This window comes from Myxocyprinus asiaticus, chromosome 45, assembly GCF_019703515.2.
Source record: "Myxocyprinus asiaticus isolate MX2 ecotype Aquarium Trade chromosome 45, UBuf_Myxa_2, whole genome shotgun sequence".
NCBI classification, from domain to species: domain Eukaryota; kingdom Metazoa; phylum Chordata; class Actinopteri; order Cypriniformes; family Catostomidae; genus Myxocyprinus; species Myxocyprinus asiaticus.
The window spans coordinates 17,222,141-17,236,786 of NC_059388.1; the positions used below are offsets into that span (position 1 = coordinate 17,222,141).

General features: G+C 37.9%; 2 protein-coding genes across 3 annotated transcripts; both read right to left on the reverse strand.

Annotated features, from left to right (window-relative positions):
* Positions 1–8: 8 nt before the first annotated feature.
* Positions 9–10,894, reverse strand: copg2 (COPI coat complex subunit gamma 2). 2 transcript variants are annotated; one of them, XM_051688291.1, is made up of 23 exons: positions 10,744–10,894; positions 9,888–9,940; positions 9,723–9,803; positions 9,569–9,640; positions 8,380–8,459; positions 8,149–8,224; positions 7,871–7,963; positions 7,684–7,770; positions 7,434–7,591; positions 7,219–7,352; positions 6,354–6,421; positions 5,602–5,790; positions 5,213–5,308; positions 4,748–4,991; positions 4,428–4,503; positions 3,811–3,914; positions 3,448–3,573; positions 3,118–3,186; positions 2,590–2,901; positions 1,179–1,276; positions 951–1,089; positions 729–827; positions 9–505 (listed from the first exon to the last, which is right to left on the reverse strand). In XM_051688291.1, the coding sequence occupies exons 1-23, from the start codon at positions 10,778–10,780 to the stop codon at positions 375–377; spliced, it is 2,622 nt and encodes an 873-aa protein (XP_051544251.1). In that variant the 5' UTR covers positions 10,781–10,894; the 3' UTR covers positions 9–374. The 2 variants fall into 2 exon arrangements, with proteins under 2 accessions (XP_051544251.1, XP_051544252.1); XM_051688292.1 differs by having other exon boundaries at positions 9,888–9,989; positions 10,744–10,839.
* A 1,293-nt stretch (positions 10,895–12,187) lies between these two features.
* LOC127435114 (urocortin-3-like) lies at positions 12,188–14,262 on the reverse strand. Its single transcript, XM_051688323.1, has 2 exons — positions 13,993–14,262; positions 12,188–13,348 (listed from the first exon to the last, which is right to left on the reverse strand). Exon 2 carries the CDS (start codon positions 13,337–13,339, stop codon positions 12,896–12,898), a length of 444 nt encoding a protein of 147 aa, XP_051544283.1. The 5' UTR covers positions 13,340–13,348; positions 13,993–14,262; the 3' UTR covers positions 12,188–12,895.
* Positions 14,263–14,646: the final 384 nt, after the last annotated feature.

A 14,646-nucleotide genomic window follows, 5' to 3' on the forward strand; every position in this document is an offset into this window, starting at 1 on the left:
GAGTCCTACATGTTTTTGCACTGATTTATTGATCAATGAAACATTTGTTTTCCAGATGACATGACATTATGCCAAAACGGCTTAAACACCAGAGAAATATAATTACAATGAGATCTCTTCCACATGATGTAAAGTAGCGTAATATTTAAAAGAGCTCTCAGAAACAGAACTAATAAAAGGTCAAATCTAGAAACTGGATGTTTCTGAGGATTCATAAGTGGCGTTTTCTCAAATAGTTTTGAGCCAAGAAGACAGTGTTGATGAAGTTCAACTTTTTACAGATTCAGCAACTATATAGATAGATATATGTATATAAAAGGACATTAACGCGGATTGATTGGCATGTGACCAGGACCTGGAATAAAATTGCACATTTAACCCACGGACGCCAGGATGACATCGACCACGCTCTCCTCTGTGCTCCTAACCGTAACTTGCATAGTGACTCCATCGGCCAAGGCCAACCGTGCCCTCACCAACACGTCATGACCTCCCCTAAAAACACCTTCAGAGAAACACATGAAACCATTAATCTCCACGGTAATAGATATTAAGAGAAAATAAATATTTAAGGCACCTTCAAATTGCATTTAAAGGTAAAGTTCGTAATTTCTGTGCCACCAAATGGAATTGCAAAAACATCACTTTGAACACTTTAACCCTCATGTGAGACAACACCTATAACAAAATCAAAGTCATCTGTACCAAATGATATAAACAGTACATACCAGCTAGGAACAGAACATGCGAGTTTTTGTTTTCAGGAACTTTGTCTGAGCGTTCACAGGGCTGCATGCCTAAGAAGCTGATGATGTTATTTACTGCCTCTGTGAGGATAAACAGAACATTTCTTTGTCATATCAAACATACATGTGATATGAGAGTCTTTTTATGCTATAAAATGTAAAATGTTTTAACGTGAATGTTATGAAGATAAAAACATTACTTACCATCTAAAGTTCTGACTGTGGCCAGAGCAAACGTCTCTTCCTTCTCAAACTCATCTCCGATCTCCTCCCACGCTGCACCGAAGTTTGGCTTTAACACCTTCTGTATATGGTCAGCTACTGTCACCTCTAAATCTTCCAGCTGGGTGGAAATAAGAGATTGAGTGAGAAATAGCCACAGATACATTTTCCTGTATTAGTTTTCTAGCAGTGTCTTTCAAATTCACATACCACATATTCATCATCATATCCATCATCGTCAGGCTCTCCTGTGTTCGGATCACAGTCCCGGACTAGATATTTCATCGTACAGCTGAACGTGCAAGAGACTGAAAGCGAAAAATACAAACAAAGGTGACAATTAAGGAAAACACAACATAAAGGAACATAAGGAACATTACACCCACATTTCTAGCAGTTCCAACATTCAAGGAATGTTTGGGGTTATATACAAGTTAAGCTCCACTGACAACACCTGCAGCATGCTGTCAATTACCACTGGAAAATATTTAGGCTCAAATTTTGCACAAACGAAAAAAAAGTGTTGACGTTTACATGTTTACAATGGATGTCTATGGGGCAAAAATACAACGACTGCCCCACACGTACAATTTTTGTGAACGCTAAACCCAAGTGTATTTTTTTTTAAAAGTAAGGTGTGGGTGGGAGTGCTTGCGTCATCTGTTGGTGTAATCGCGCAAACTGTGGGAGGTCCATGTAAATGAAGCGTCGCAAAAACTAATTTGCTATTGTTTTGAGAAATAGGTCATTGTGCTTTAATCCACATCTATTCTCAGCCCTGTCTGAACTCTGTGTGTGCATTTGCAGTTTGTGAACTCCATCAGCAGGTGCTACCAAAGTGCATGTTCAAACTCTAGAATCACAATGGCACATAAAATGATGTCCAGTTAATAATAGCCATGGTTTTGTATGCCATTAGATCAATGTAATTAATAATACTTACATTCTCTGTCATTTAAGAGCCTACAACCAACTAGTCCCGATAAACACCGCCTTTTCCACGTGTATTTAAGGAGCGTGTCATAGAGGTATACCTGACATAAGGACATAAGACACTAATGGTATATATTGTTTGCTAACTACCAACATCTTATGAATGGGCTGTCTTAATTTATATAGTTTGCAACCCACTTACGCCTAGACTTAGCACATACTTGCCTGAAAACACCAAAACTTCACGGCCATGCCCACTGACATTGCACGTATGGTGTATCAAAAGGCACTGCACTTCAGACTTAAGATGTAGATGTCTTAAAATAGGGCCCTATAAGCAGCTTTCTGTAAACACGTTTTTGTTTTGTTTTTTTTTTACATACGGGGTCCGTCGCTTAAATTCACAGGGCCTGGGACTATTTTTATTTTTTTAATGGGCCAACTGAGTAAGCTATACCATGGAGGGCCTTAGTGAGGCCACCCTTGTCACAGGGCCTGGGACAATGTTCCCGGTTTCCCCTGACGACAGCTTTGCAAGTCAAAATTATTTTCTGTGATAATCGACAGCATGTCACAACCCTAACCCACAATCCTTAACTTGTATTTAACCCAGAACATTCCTTTATAAAAACAAACAAACAAACATAGTTCTGTTGCAGGAAGCCATGCTGTACTATGTGTGTCTGACCTGCTGTTGGGTCATCCTCGGGTAAACGGACCAGGCTGTAGCAGGAGACAGGCTGGCTGTAGGGGAGGCTGGGTGCAGGTACGTAATGCAGCACCTCGTAGGCTTCTGATGGCTCCATCTGAACCAGAACCCTCTGCAGCAGCTGGTCATTCAGCGTGTTGGTGCAGTCGAACTGGAAGATCATGTGAGTCGCGAAAGTGTGTTTGATGCACCGCACTACATACTCAGTCTCTGCTTCCGTAAGCTGAACCGGCTCAGATGACTTGAACAGGGGGCCCAGGCCTTTGAATTCTGGGATGGCTGCAAGTTGCTCTGAGAGGGAGAAAACAACGGGGAAAAGGACAAACGGAGAAGAGAGAGGGAGAAAAATCAATGGATGAAGTTTATGATGGATCAAACATATGGTTCATTGATTTAGGTGACTGTACCAGTTGATGTGTGACACTGTTTGCTTGAAGTCAGCAATACACCCCTGGAATAACGATGTTCCCACACACACTGTTTGACTGATCACTCCAATTGTCTTACCTTGGTAAATGTCTTGGCGTAATGGTGCAAGCTTTTCAGGTAGCTTGCTTGTTGCCACTGGTGCGATTTCTGGCACAGAATAAAAAAATGGCAGTGAAGTTGTGCAATCTGAGCAGTTTTGGGTAAGCTCTGTGTTTTACCCGAAAAGGTTAAAGACATAGGAAGATTAACTTCTAATCAGAGGCCAAACAATGGTGGACCGTAAACAAGAACATTTCATGAGCATACGTAATTGAGAAAATATCTTGCGTTGATATGGATTATGTTGAGTAATGTTCTAGTTATTGCTACCGTTATATAATCAACATGGAGATGTTACTGTTTCTCTACCTGTTTTCTGTTCTGTGATGGGTGCGGTTGCCAGGGGAACTGTCTTCATGTCAAACGGTTTCTCGGAGGGCTCCAGTGTGTACTGGTGGAGGGACTTCTCCAGTCCAGGAACGGACACAGACAGACCTGTGAACAAACCATTCAACAACCATTCTTCAACCAACTGCCCCAACTTAAATTACCATAAATACATGCAACAAAATGTAACCACCCACTCCAAGTAAATCACATAACATGCAAAAAAAAAAACAAACAAAACAAAAGAAATCTGATAAACAATTAGAATCAATAACCAGAATCTTTCGACATCCACCACAAAATACTCTTGAATTTCAAAACAACCTCTAAAGCACAAACCCTCACCATTGAAGATATAAGCGGCATTCAGGGCCTTCTGTTTCTGCTGAAGGACGTTCACATAGAACGTGGCTCTGTCTCTCACCTCATCATCACTGTCCATCATACACCTGTCAGAGAGACACACACACACTTAAGTAAATCTGTATCTTTAAGACATTCCCCTCTAGGAGTGGGCAATATTAGTTAAACAATTAGTTAAAAAAAAAAACGTAATGAGAGGTCCTTTTGATTAAGCACAAGATTGTTGATGCAATGAACCAAAAGTGTCAAAAATAAATAATGAAAAAGATACTATTTTGTCTGCTTGTAATAATTTTTATTTACATCCACACTTAATTCCTGAAATAATAATTTACCCAGTCTGTTAGCTGAATTTTTCTTCAATGTTAGCTGGTGCTTGAACAAATCACTAGTTGGAAAGTTTGACAGCACTAGCCAAGAGTAACTATGCACCTTTTTAAGCAAGCTCTTCCTCCATCTTGTGCTGATTGGAATGCCCATTCCCAACCATATGGCAGCATTTTGCATAATCTCAACAGAAACGATACTCAAACATTATTGAGTATATTGCCCACCACCACTATTCTCCTCACACACATTTACTGTCAGTGGAAGCATACCTCTGCATAAGGACCAGTACGCTGGGCAGCAGGTCGTCGTTCTGAGCCCCAAACTTGGCCAGTGCACTGACAGCGGCTTTGAAGAAAGAAAATGTGAGAGGAGTGTCAGAGCAGAAGAATGCTTTTACTTCCTAAAGCAGCTCAGCTCATTCGTAAATCTATGGAACCAGATTAAATTTAGATTATCAACACAGTTTAGAATGAATAATACTTGCACTCGGATTGCATTTAAAATGCAACACGTGTAGCACTAAAAAAAAAATCATCTTGAGGTGACATAAGGTTAAAGACCAGGACTACGGTCATGCAAGATTACCCACCTGCCCGCACTGCCTCGCTCTCCAGCACCACTCGGTTGAAAATGAAGCGGATATATTTGGAGGGCGTGGGGGTGCGCGGCCCCTCCTTCCCCAACAGGTGGAGGATCTTAGTGGCCAGGACGGTGTGCTCACAGTCCTCAATAAATTCACACAGATGGGCCAGGCCAGTCTCCTTACTCTCCGGGTTCTCCTCTATGATGCTGATGATACAGTCCACGATGGCTCGCTTGTACTCAAAACCACCCTTAAAAAAAAATCGTATTTGTCCATGAATTGTGGCACTAATTAAAATAAAACAGAAGCCACGTATTAAGAGTATCAGTGTAAATCCATGCAACACACACACACTGCTGGTCGTGTGGCCTGACACAATAAAACTGCGAAAGTCTGAACATATTATGACCAAGACAGATTACAGGATTTCATCGTAACAATAGAGGAACAAATGTCGTTAAATGAACTTACATCATCTCTCAGCATGTTGGACAGGAAGTTCATCATCACACTGTGCTTTCTGGGATATTTTTGGCACAGAGCACTGATGGCCTGGACTACCACCACCTGAAACACAAACATTATTTAGCTCCAGGAAAGAGAAGTATAATGCATGTATTCACTTCTGACAATGTTCCTGAAACAACTTAGTATGACAGAATGTCATAAGGGTTTGGAACAGCATGAAGGTGAATAAAAGACAGAATTTTTTATCTTTGGGTGACCTTACCCTTTATATTTAGTGCACCAATAACTGAGATTAATAACAAACACTCTCTGGCACATAATTTATTAAATGACAAGAACAGATCTTAGTTCTCTGATCTAACTGAAATAATCTATTGGTTTTGTTCAGTCACCTTAAACTCATCAGAGATCTCAGACACAAAGGAGGAGATCTGCTTCATGAGGCGGTCCACGCTGCTCTCGCTGCCGGTCTTCAGCAGGGTGGTGATGGCCAAGGTGGCAATGCTGCGGTTGGAATCAGTAATCAGGTTCTCCAGATCTAGGTTACACGCCGTCACCGCTGACGGATGCTTCATCGCCACCTGTGTGCACACAGGGAAAGACATTCCTTTTCAGTTTGCCAACATGTTCTTTGGTGTCCCTGTGTGGTAGGTTGTAAGACTGCAACTAGTTACAATTAGCTTTATGTATTTCGCAGATGATTTTATGCAAAGCGATTACAGTGTGCATTCAAGGTATACATTTTAATCAGTAACACTTCACAATAAGGTTCCATTCGTTAACATTAGTTAATGCATTAGTTATCATGAACTAACAATGAACAATATATATTTTACAGCATTTATTAATCTTTATGTTTGTTGTTCATTGTTAGTTCATAATGCATTAACTTATGTTAATATATACAACTTTTGATTTAAAAATGTATTACTATGTTAAAATTAACATTAACTGAGATTTAAAAATGCTGTAAAATTATTGTTCATTGTTAATTCATGTTAATTCATGTTGTTAACAAATTTGGAACCTTATTGTAAAGTGTTACCATTTTATCAGTATGCGTGTTCTAACCACCGTGCTCTTCCAAATAAGGTACAGAAAATGAAATCCTACTCAAAAGACAAAAGCTGCAGGTAAAACCGACCTTATTAAGAGTCCGTACAGCTGCATATCGTAGGGCTGCCTTGGGAGAGCTGCAAAATAGCTGGAGAACTACAGACAGAGAGATTAAGACAATCATTTTAACATCTACTTTACATGTCGACAATTGGCAAACACTTTTATCCAAAGCAACTAACAATGCATTCAAGCTATCCATTTTATTAATATGGTTGTTCCCTGGGAATCAAACCAGCTGAGGTGTTGGAGGTGTTAAGGCCAATTCAAATACCCCAAAAAACTCCAACAAACATCAAAAATCTAAAGTTGGCTGTTGGATTTAGAATGTTGAGAAGCATAACTGTCAAAATGCCCCAACAAACACCAACAGGGTGAGGGTAGCTCAGCAAGTAAAGACGCTGACTACCACCCCTGGAGTTGTGAGTTCGAATCCAGGGCGTGCTGAGTGACTCCAGCCAGATCTCTGAACAACCAAATTGGCCCAGTTGCTAGGGAGGATAGAGTCACATGGGGTTACCTCCTCGTGGTCACTATAATGTGGTTCGTTCTCGGTGGAGTGTGCGGTGAGTTGTGCGTGGATGCTGTGGAGAATAACGTGAAGCCTCCACACATGCTATGTTTCCGCGGTAACGCACTCAACAAGCCACGTGATAAAATGCGTGGATTGACGGTCTGAGACGCGGAGGCAACTGAGATTTGTCCTCAGCCACCTGGATTGAGGCGAGTCACTATGCCACCATGAGGACCTAGGGCACATTGGTAATTCCAAATAAATAACAGGGTGAACAACACTGACCCAACAAATGTGTTTGTTGGTGTTGGTTGGAGCAGTGTGAATTGGCCTTTAGAAAGCAAGAGTTGAGGTAAGGAAAAAAATTTAAAAGACCAACCAGACACAGCAGGTGCCAGCTCGCGGGCTGTACAGTTGGGCATGTGGACGATGGCGGAGGCAGCTTCATAAACCACCATCTCATGTTTATTCCTTAAACAGCTCTCAATGAAGTCAAACAGTGGGCTATCATGCCTGTTAAACCATAAAACAAAGACTTAAGTTGACCACGCTTAGAACAAGCCTCTGCATGATTAAAAGAGCCTACAAACGTACCCTCCCTCTGTTTCTTCCAACAGTTTACTGGCAATGCGAATCATCATGCAGTAAGCAAATGGAGACTTAAGACCAGACTTAGTGAATTTATTGAGCATCTTGGTCACAGCCAGGCGGTCATTCTTCCTCAGATGGTACAGAAGACCCAGAGCATGGTACTGTGGAGTGAGAGAGATTTATAACAGTTAAAGAGAAAGAGACAGTGGGACAGACAGACAGAATAAAAAGGTAGTCGGTATGTCTCACAAACCTGCACCATGATGTTATCACTTGAAGCCGCCTCTTGAGCTTCATTGACCCAGCGTTTCACCACATCAAAGCTCATCTTCACCATGTGCTGAAGAAAGGACAAAAACACAAACACAGGGTGGCATTATCCAGAAACCATCACACTGAAAATAAATGTATGACCTTAAACAATCAGTTAATGATCTTACTAGTGAGGAGACCAAGGCAGAGCTGGAGACACTAGGCACTTTGTCCACGATGGCCTGTTTCATGTATCTTTCAATAGCCTGCAGCATGGTGGTCTGATGGAAAAGATGGAACAGGTCACAGTTACCATACTACCACAATGGGACCATTGCTGAGGAAATAAATCATGGATACACAAAGGCTGCCGCAGACATACACATCAGTTTATACAATACTAATTACAAATTAAAAGTCTCCTGTACACAGAGACAAGTGCAGAGATCACACAGTTATGACTCACATCAGTGATCCTGCAGAGAGCTCTGATCGCTGGGCCTCTGTACACATCCTCTTTACCAGTCATGTCCTTAGTCAAGCTGAGACAAAAACAAAACAACATTTATCAGCATTTTTGTTAAGGGAGGTCATATCAGCGGCATGACCGAATTTGCTTTATACTTAGTATGTTTTAGTAAATAAAGTGGAAAAGAACTTAAAATGTTACAACAGTAATAATATAGCTTATCATCACCTGCTTGTAACAATGATCACATCCTCTGAGATGTTGGCCATCTCCTTTATGGTCAGGTAACACATCCTCCTCAGGGTTTGCTGAAAGATAAAAAATAAAATTTCATATCCTTAGTATGATTATTATTATTATTTTTTTTTTTGTCCAGATCTATTAAATTATTCAACAATACATTAACAAATGCAAATCACACAAAACAATTACTTGAATTACTCTTCTGTGATGAACTTGGTTTCCATTACTTAGTTCAAAGTCATTTTGATATTTTTATGGTGCTTAAAGTAAAAACATGTATTGTGGTGTAACCATCCAGAGACAGTAAAACAAAAATCTAAATCAAAGTCTCATTAAGATCTGAAATTCATAAATAAATAAATAAATAAATAAAAGTAGGGCTGGGAAATTTAATGCATTAATTTCTGCGATTAACAATTGTCTGTTTTATGTGTAAAAAAATAATAAAATAAATAAATTTAAAAAAGAGTTTCCGATTTTCTCACTTCCTGAAACTTCACTTATGTTTTTTCCCCACTTTCTGTGGCCAAAATTGGCATATATAAATTTCCAGGAGAAACACGCTCGACTTGACTGAAACTTCATCCTAGCACTGAAACAATAGTGTGGAGTAGTGCACGCTTATTATTACACATGACGCATGTCTCTGGCATAATAAACACAGGAGTGAATCTTATAAGCAGTGAAATATTTTTTTTTAAATATCATTACTATTTAAAAACTTTTTCACCACCAAATCAGTCATGGGTGTAAACAATATAACGAAGATAGCCATTTTGTTGTAATGTGACAAAATTCATTATATTTTTTACATATCAATATCTTGACATTTTTATAAAAAGGTGTATTTTGTTCAAGTCATTTGGTGTGACCCCAAGAAAACTTCTTTGATATTCTTGACTCAAAAATTCATGATCTGTAAAACAAATATAATTATCTTTGAAAACGTTTTTGAAATTAATGATTAAGTTGGGTACACTCATGTATTCAAGGTGCAAACTGAAGCAGAAGAAAATAACTCGCTTTGTCTGCAAACAGCTTTATGGCAAACAGTGAAGTGACATTCACACACACACACACACACACACACACACACACTAATAGCATTAAATTGCTGTCAATTCAATCACTAAAGTTAAATTCAGTTAAAAGAGCTATAAATAAAGTTTCTTACATCATTAGACTGGAATAGTCTTGTCATGGCAAAGAAAGCTTCAGTGGCCTCTGTGGTCCCAAAGTGTTCACCCTGTAACCAGAAAAGTGTAAGTCTCCACATGAGAGCAGCAGAAAAAGTGACATATTAAAAGCTGCTAGATGTTACCAATGACCTGGTTGAGCAGGTAGATGATCTTCGTCAGGATGTGCAGACATCTTCTTGGATTGATGGGTGTCTCATTGAAGATCCGAGCCTTTTAAACAAATATTCAATAAAATCTACAGTGCTACAGAGTCTCATTCATGGACAATCTACTTTTAAGATGCCTAAAACTCACCTCCTGTAGTACAGCACTCTTCTCCAGATGTTGAAAGGGGTTCGAGCCACTTCCTAAACATCAACACATCACAGCAGAGCATCAAACACAGCTGTCATCTAACTAGATCAAAGTTATAGGCAGAAAAACTCAAGTTAAATCGTGCATATAATGGCATTTTTTAAAATTCATATTCGTACAAATGGAAAAGAGAATCATCTACGTGTGGTTCTTTGACTGAGTTCACTGCGTCCCTGCACTCAACATTTCAAACTGGACTATTAATCTCATAAATGAAAAGCTTACACAAAAAACAAAACAAAAGAAAAACAAAAAAAAATTCATATCTAACTAACTATGTTATTAAAAGAGAGAGGAGAATACGTGACTATACGTTCACTGCTGCCCTGTATACAACTTTTTCCACCTTAAATCAGACATTCTCGTCTTGTGTATGTGTGTGTGTGTGTATATATATATATATTATATATATAAAGAAGGCTTATGGAGAGAAAAAAAGCAAATGTTGGATCTTCTTATCGCATATTTGAACATAACCAGGTTGTCCGTATAAATACAATCAAGTGATAGCACATTAGCTTTACACATAAACTCATTTTAATGATAACAACAAAAGCAAACATCTGCTACTGGTTAGGCTTCCACTCAAAGACACAATTAAGTATAAAAGTGAGACATGCACATGAACCTTAAATGTTAAATAAGTGTTATATTTTCATTTGCAGATGTTGTGATGTGGCCTGCAGACGCTCTTCCGTAGCAAAACAACCTAAATATTTTCAGCCACTGAAATAAGCTGTTATTTACAGCATATAGATGTTATTATGTATCGGTGTGGATTTAATGATGATCTTACCCGACTCCTCGTCCTTCTTGTCAAATTTCTTGATCATTTTGCCGAATATTGGAGAGCAGTAAGCGAGAGGATCAGACGGTCATTCACACTCTTTTCCTCCACGTCAACCAGTGTGACGTGTATCGTGTGCTGACGGGACTGAAGATGGCGCCCACCCTGGTCACACTTCAAAATAAAAGTCTACGTTTACAAGTCGTGACTGCTTTTAATAAATGTATGAAACTTGGTTTGTTTTGTGTGTATATATATATATATATATATATATATATATATATATATATATATATGTATGTATATATGTATATATATATATGTATATATATATATGTATATATATATATGTATATATATATATATATATATATATATATATTTTTTTTTTTTTTTTTTTTTTGTACAAATATAACATTGTATTTGTTTAAAATATATTTATGAAATTTAGTTTTCCAAAAATTCATTTTATTTCAATATTAATATTGGGACTGTTTATTAGAATATGGATTTTATAATTGTATTGAATGTTTAATATTTGTCCTGAAACCAGACGTTCATGAGTTATTCATGCTCTGTTAAATTTGTATATGAAAAACAATACTGAAACTAATCCCATTTTTAATACATTCATATAACAGACGTAATGTCAAACACTTAAAATAAAAGGGATAGTTCACCCAAAAATGAAAATGCTCGCGTCATTTAGCCTCTTCCATGAAATCCCAGATGTGTATGACTTTCTTTCTTCTGCTGAACAAATTTGTAGAAGTTTTTATTAATTTAATCTTCTCAATGCAAGTGAATGGTGACTATAACTTTGAAGCTCCAAAATTCACACAAAGGCAGCATAAAGTAATCTATATAAGCATAAAAGTAATTAATATGAGCACAAAAGTAATCTATATGAAATCTTTGTCTACTGAAGCGATCCAATCACTTTTGATTAGAAACAGATCAATATTCAATCCTTTTTTACAATAAATCTCCATTTTTCAAAGAATGTGAAAGTGAAAGGGGAGATTTATAGTGAAAAAAGGACTTACATATTGATTTGTTTCTCAACCACACCTATCATATCGCTTCTACAGAAATACATTTCATGTGAATTACTTTTATGCTGATTTGGATTACTTTTATGATGCATTTATGTGATTTTTGGAGCTTGAAAGGTCTGGTCACCATTCACTTGCATTGTATGGACCAACAGAGCTGAAATATTCTCCTAAAAATCTTAGTTTGTGTTCTGCAGATGAAAGAAAGTCATACACATTTGGGATGACATGAAGATGAGTAAATGATGAGATAATTTTCATTTTTGGGTGAACTATCGCTTTAAGAACTATCCTTTTTTGTCTGTCTGTACAGTTTGTTTTTAATTTTTATTATTATTATTATTTTATTATTATTATTTTTTATCTGTTACCACAGAAAATACCAATGGACGTTTTGTTTTAATTTGCTTTTATTTATCAAACAAAAAATAATAATAATTATTATTTTCAGTACAAAAATATTCAACCGTCGGTCTAATCAACCCAAAACTTTCAGAACTGTATCGTCCTCAGGCATATGTAACCATTTAGTCACGTATCTTAGTCAATCAATAGCAGTCATTTTCAGTAATAGTCAAGTCAACTTTCATCTGAGAATTACAGACTCGGATCATAAATGTGTGTGCTAATGAACGGGGAGAGAGAGAGATGAAAGTGTACAGCGGGAAATGTCGCATTTGCCTCTGATCCGCAATTTGATACTCAAATGTTACGTCCATTTGAAGTTCGAGCTTAGAAATAGACAATTCATTTTGCTTTCAAGTGTCATATGAGTCACACTGCCGTGATAAGCCAATTTTTAAATAATTTCCTTCTTATTAGATTAAATTAGTATGTCCATGAAAATATGACTCTTTTAACCAACCTGCCAATGAAAATGAAAATACACAGAAACCCATTAAAGACACTTATTTGCTAATCAGTTCCATTAATTTTCAGTATTGCTGTTATTACTGAAAATTGCAATTGCAATATTGTTATGCAAAAAAACAAAACAAAAACAAACAAAAAAAAACATTTATTACAATATTAAATTAGAGATAACATGCCTTCGTTGGTCACAAAAACACATGTGCTAAAGTCAATTTAGTGACATCAATAACAGTTCATTTTCTCCTTCCAATCTGCGCCAGCAGGCGCGCGTTATCATCAGCCTTCGCGCGCAGGTTCTTAGCTTTGGCAATGTTGAAGAGGATGTTCATTATGTTGGTAGGGACATCGAGGGAAAGAGTGACCTGACTGCGTCGGTCGCTCTTCGCACTGTTGCGGTACAGTTTACTCCTGAGCTGCGTCTGGCTCAAGAATCTGTATTTGGACTCGGGTGCCGTCCTCCTCTCGCGCGACTCCTCAGAGGAAAGCGCGTGCGCTGACTTATACAGCTGATTTACACTGTCCAGCCGGGAGTTTTTCGGTTGTCCGTTTTCATTCGTCTCGGAGAACACCTGGTTGTTGCAGAGAAAGTTGGATTCGGGGTCGTACGTTGGAATGCAGAGGCTAGAAACCGGTGCGCAAAGAAGTGCCAGAGCGAGGAGAGTTCGCGCGAGCCACATTGTTTTGTCCTGTTGAATGGAGACGCATGAGAAGATAAAGGATTCATTTAATACAACACAGGTCATGCAGGCAAGCATTCCTTTCAAATGTGCCAATGCACCCTAGAGTTGACGTCTGGAAAACATTTTTAGTATAAAAAAGTTTTTATACTAAAAACATTACATTTAAATGCGTCAGTGCATACTAAAATTAGCGTTTGGAGAAACATTTCATGGGCAAAAAATGGCTTTATAATAATAATAATAATAATAATAATAATAAAATAAATAAAAACCATTGCATTTAAATGTGTCAGTGCATCCTGAAGTTGCCGTTTGGAGAAACATTTCGTGCGTAAAAATGACTTCATGTTAGAAAGCATTACATTCAAATGTGTCAATGCATCCAAAAGTAGGTGTCTGGAGAAATATTTCGTGCGTAAAAATGACTTTAAACTAGAAAACATTACATTCAGATGTGTCAATGCATCCTATATTTGGTGTCTGGAGAAACATTTAGTGCGTAAAAATGAGTTGATTTAAAACTTTTACTAAATAATCATTATAACATGAAATTTTGCTAACACATGCGCCCATTTTTCATTGCACGAAGGAAAAACTCTGAATTCTCTGAGGCGAAATGTGCAGGGCTGCAAAAGTACACAAGAACTTACCTGCACCGTTTGGATGAGGAGAGTTTTCCGAAGAGATGCGCTGTTAGGACGACCAGAACTTTTGGATATTAGTTTTAAAATGTTACTAAAAAAAAGGCAAGAAAGTCAACAATTTAATAACGTCAACTTAATGTCGCATTGAATCATAAGACTGAATTAGTGAGTTTGATTTCTCCCTGGCTGCTCATGGAGAGCGCGTTAATATCCGCCTGGACTGTGGACTCATTTAGTATAGGCTCAATTACGCTGCAGTCGTACGCCAGCAATAACGTCATATGTCTGTCATCTATACTGGGATCCTCCCAGTAAAATGATTAATGCGCTTGTGCACCCAAAGCGAGTTTACCGTCACCATATTAAAATATTTTGTGTTTAATGTTTGATGGTTTGAATGATCACAGATCTTCAACTAGGACATTCAGCACCATGGATAGCTCAGCAATGACTAATTACTTTGCATGTGAATAAAGCCATTTATAAGACAAGACTTTTCAGGTCTATTATGTTGTTTCCTTAGTTTTCAGGGTCAATGACCATTTCAAATCTTGTGTCTCTTTTAAGTAATGGCGGTGAGTTAATTGCTCTGCTCATAAGTTTGGCTTTTAATGAGTTTTCTTCCCACTTCCCTCTCTTTAATGATTGATTAGTTTGCTA

Coding starts and splice junctions, on each gene's coding strand:
- copg2 (XM_051688291.1), bottom strand. CDS start 10,780: ATGATCAAGAAATTTGACAAGAAGGACGAGGAGTCGG. Junction 8,225..8,379: donor GTGATCATTGTTACAAGCAG/GTGATGATAAGC, acceptor TTTTTGTCTCAG/CTTGACTAAGGACATGACTG. Junction 7,353..7,433: donor TTGGAAGAAACAGAGGGAGG/GTACGTTTGTAG, acceptor ATGGTTTAACAG/GCATGATAGCCCACTGTTTG.
- LOC127435114 (XM_051688323.1), bottom strand. CDS start 13,339: ATGTGGCTCGCGCGAACTCTCCTCGCTCTGGCACTTCTTTGCGCACCG.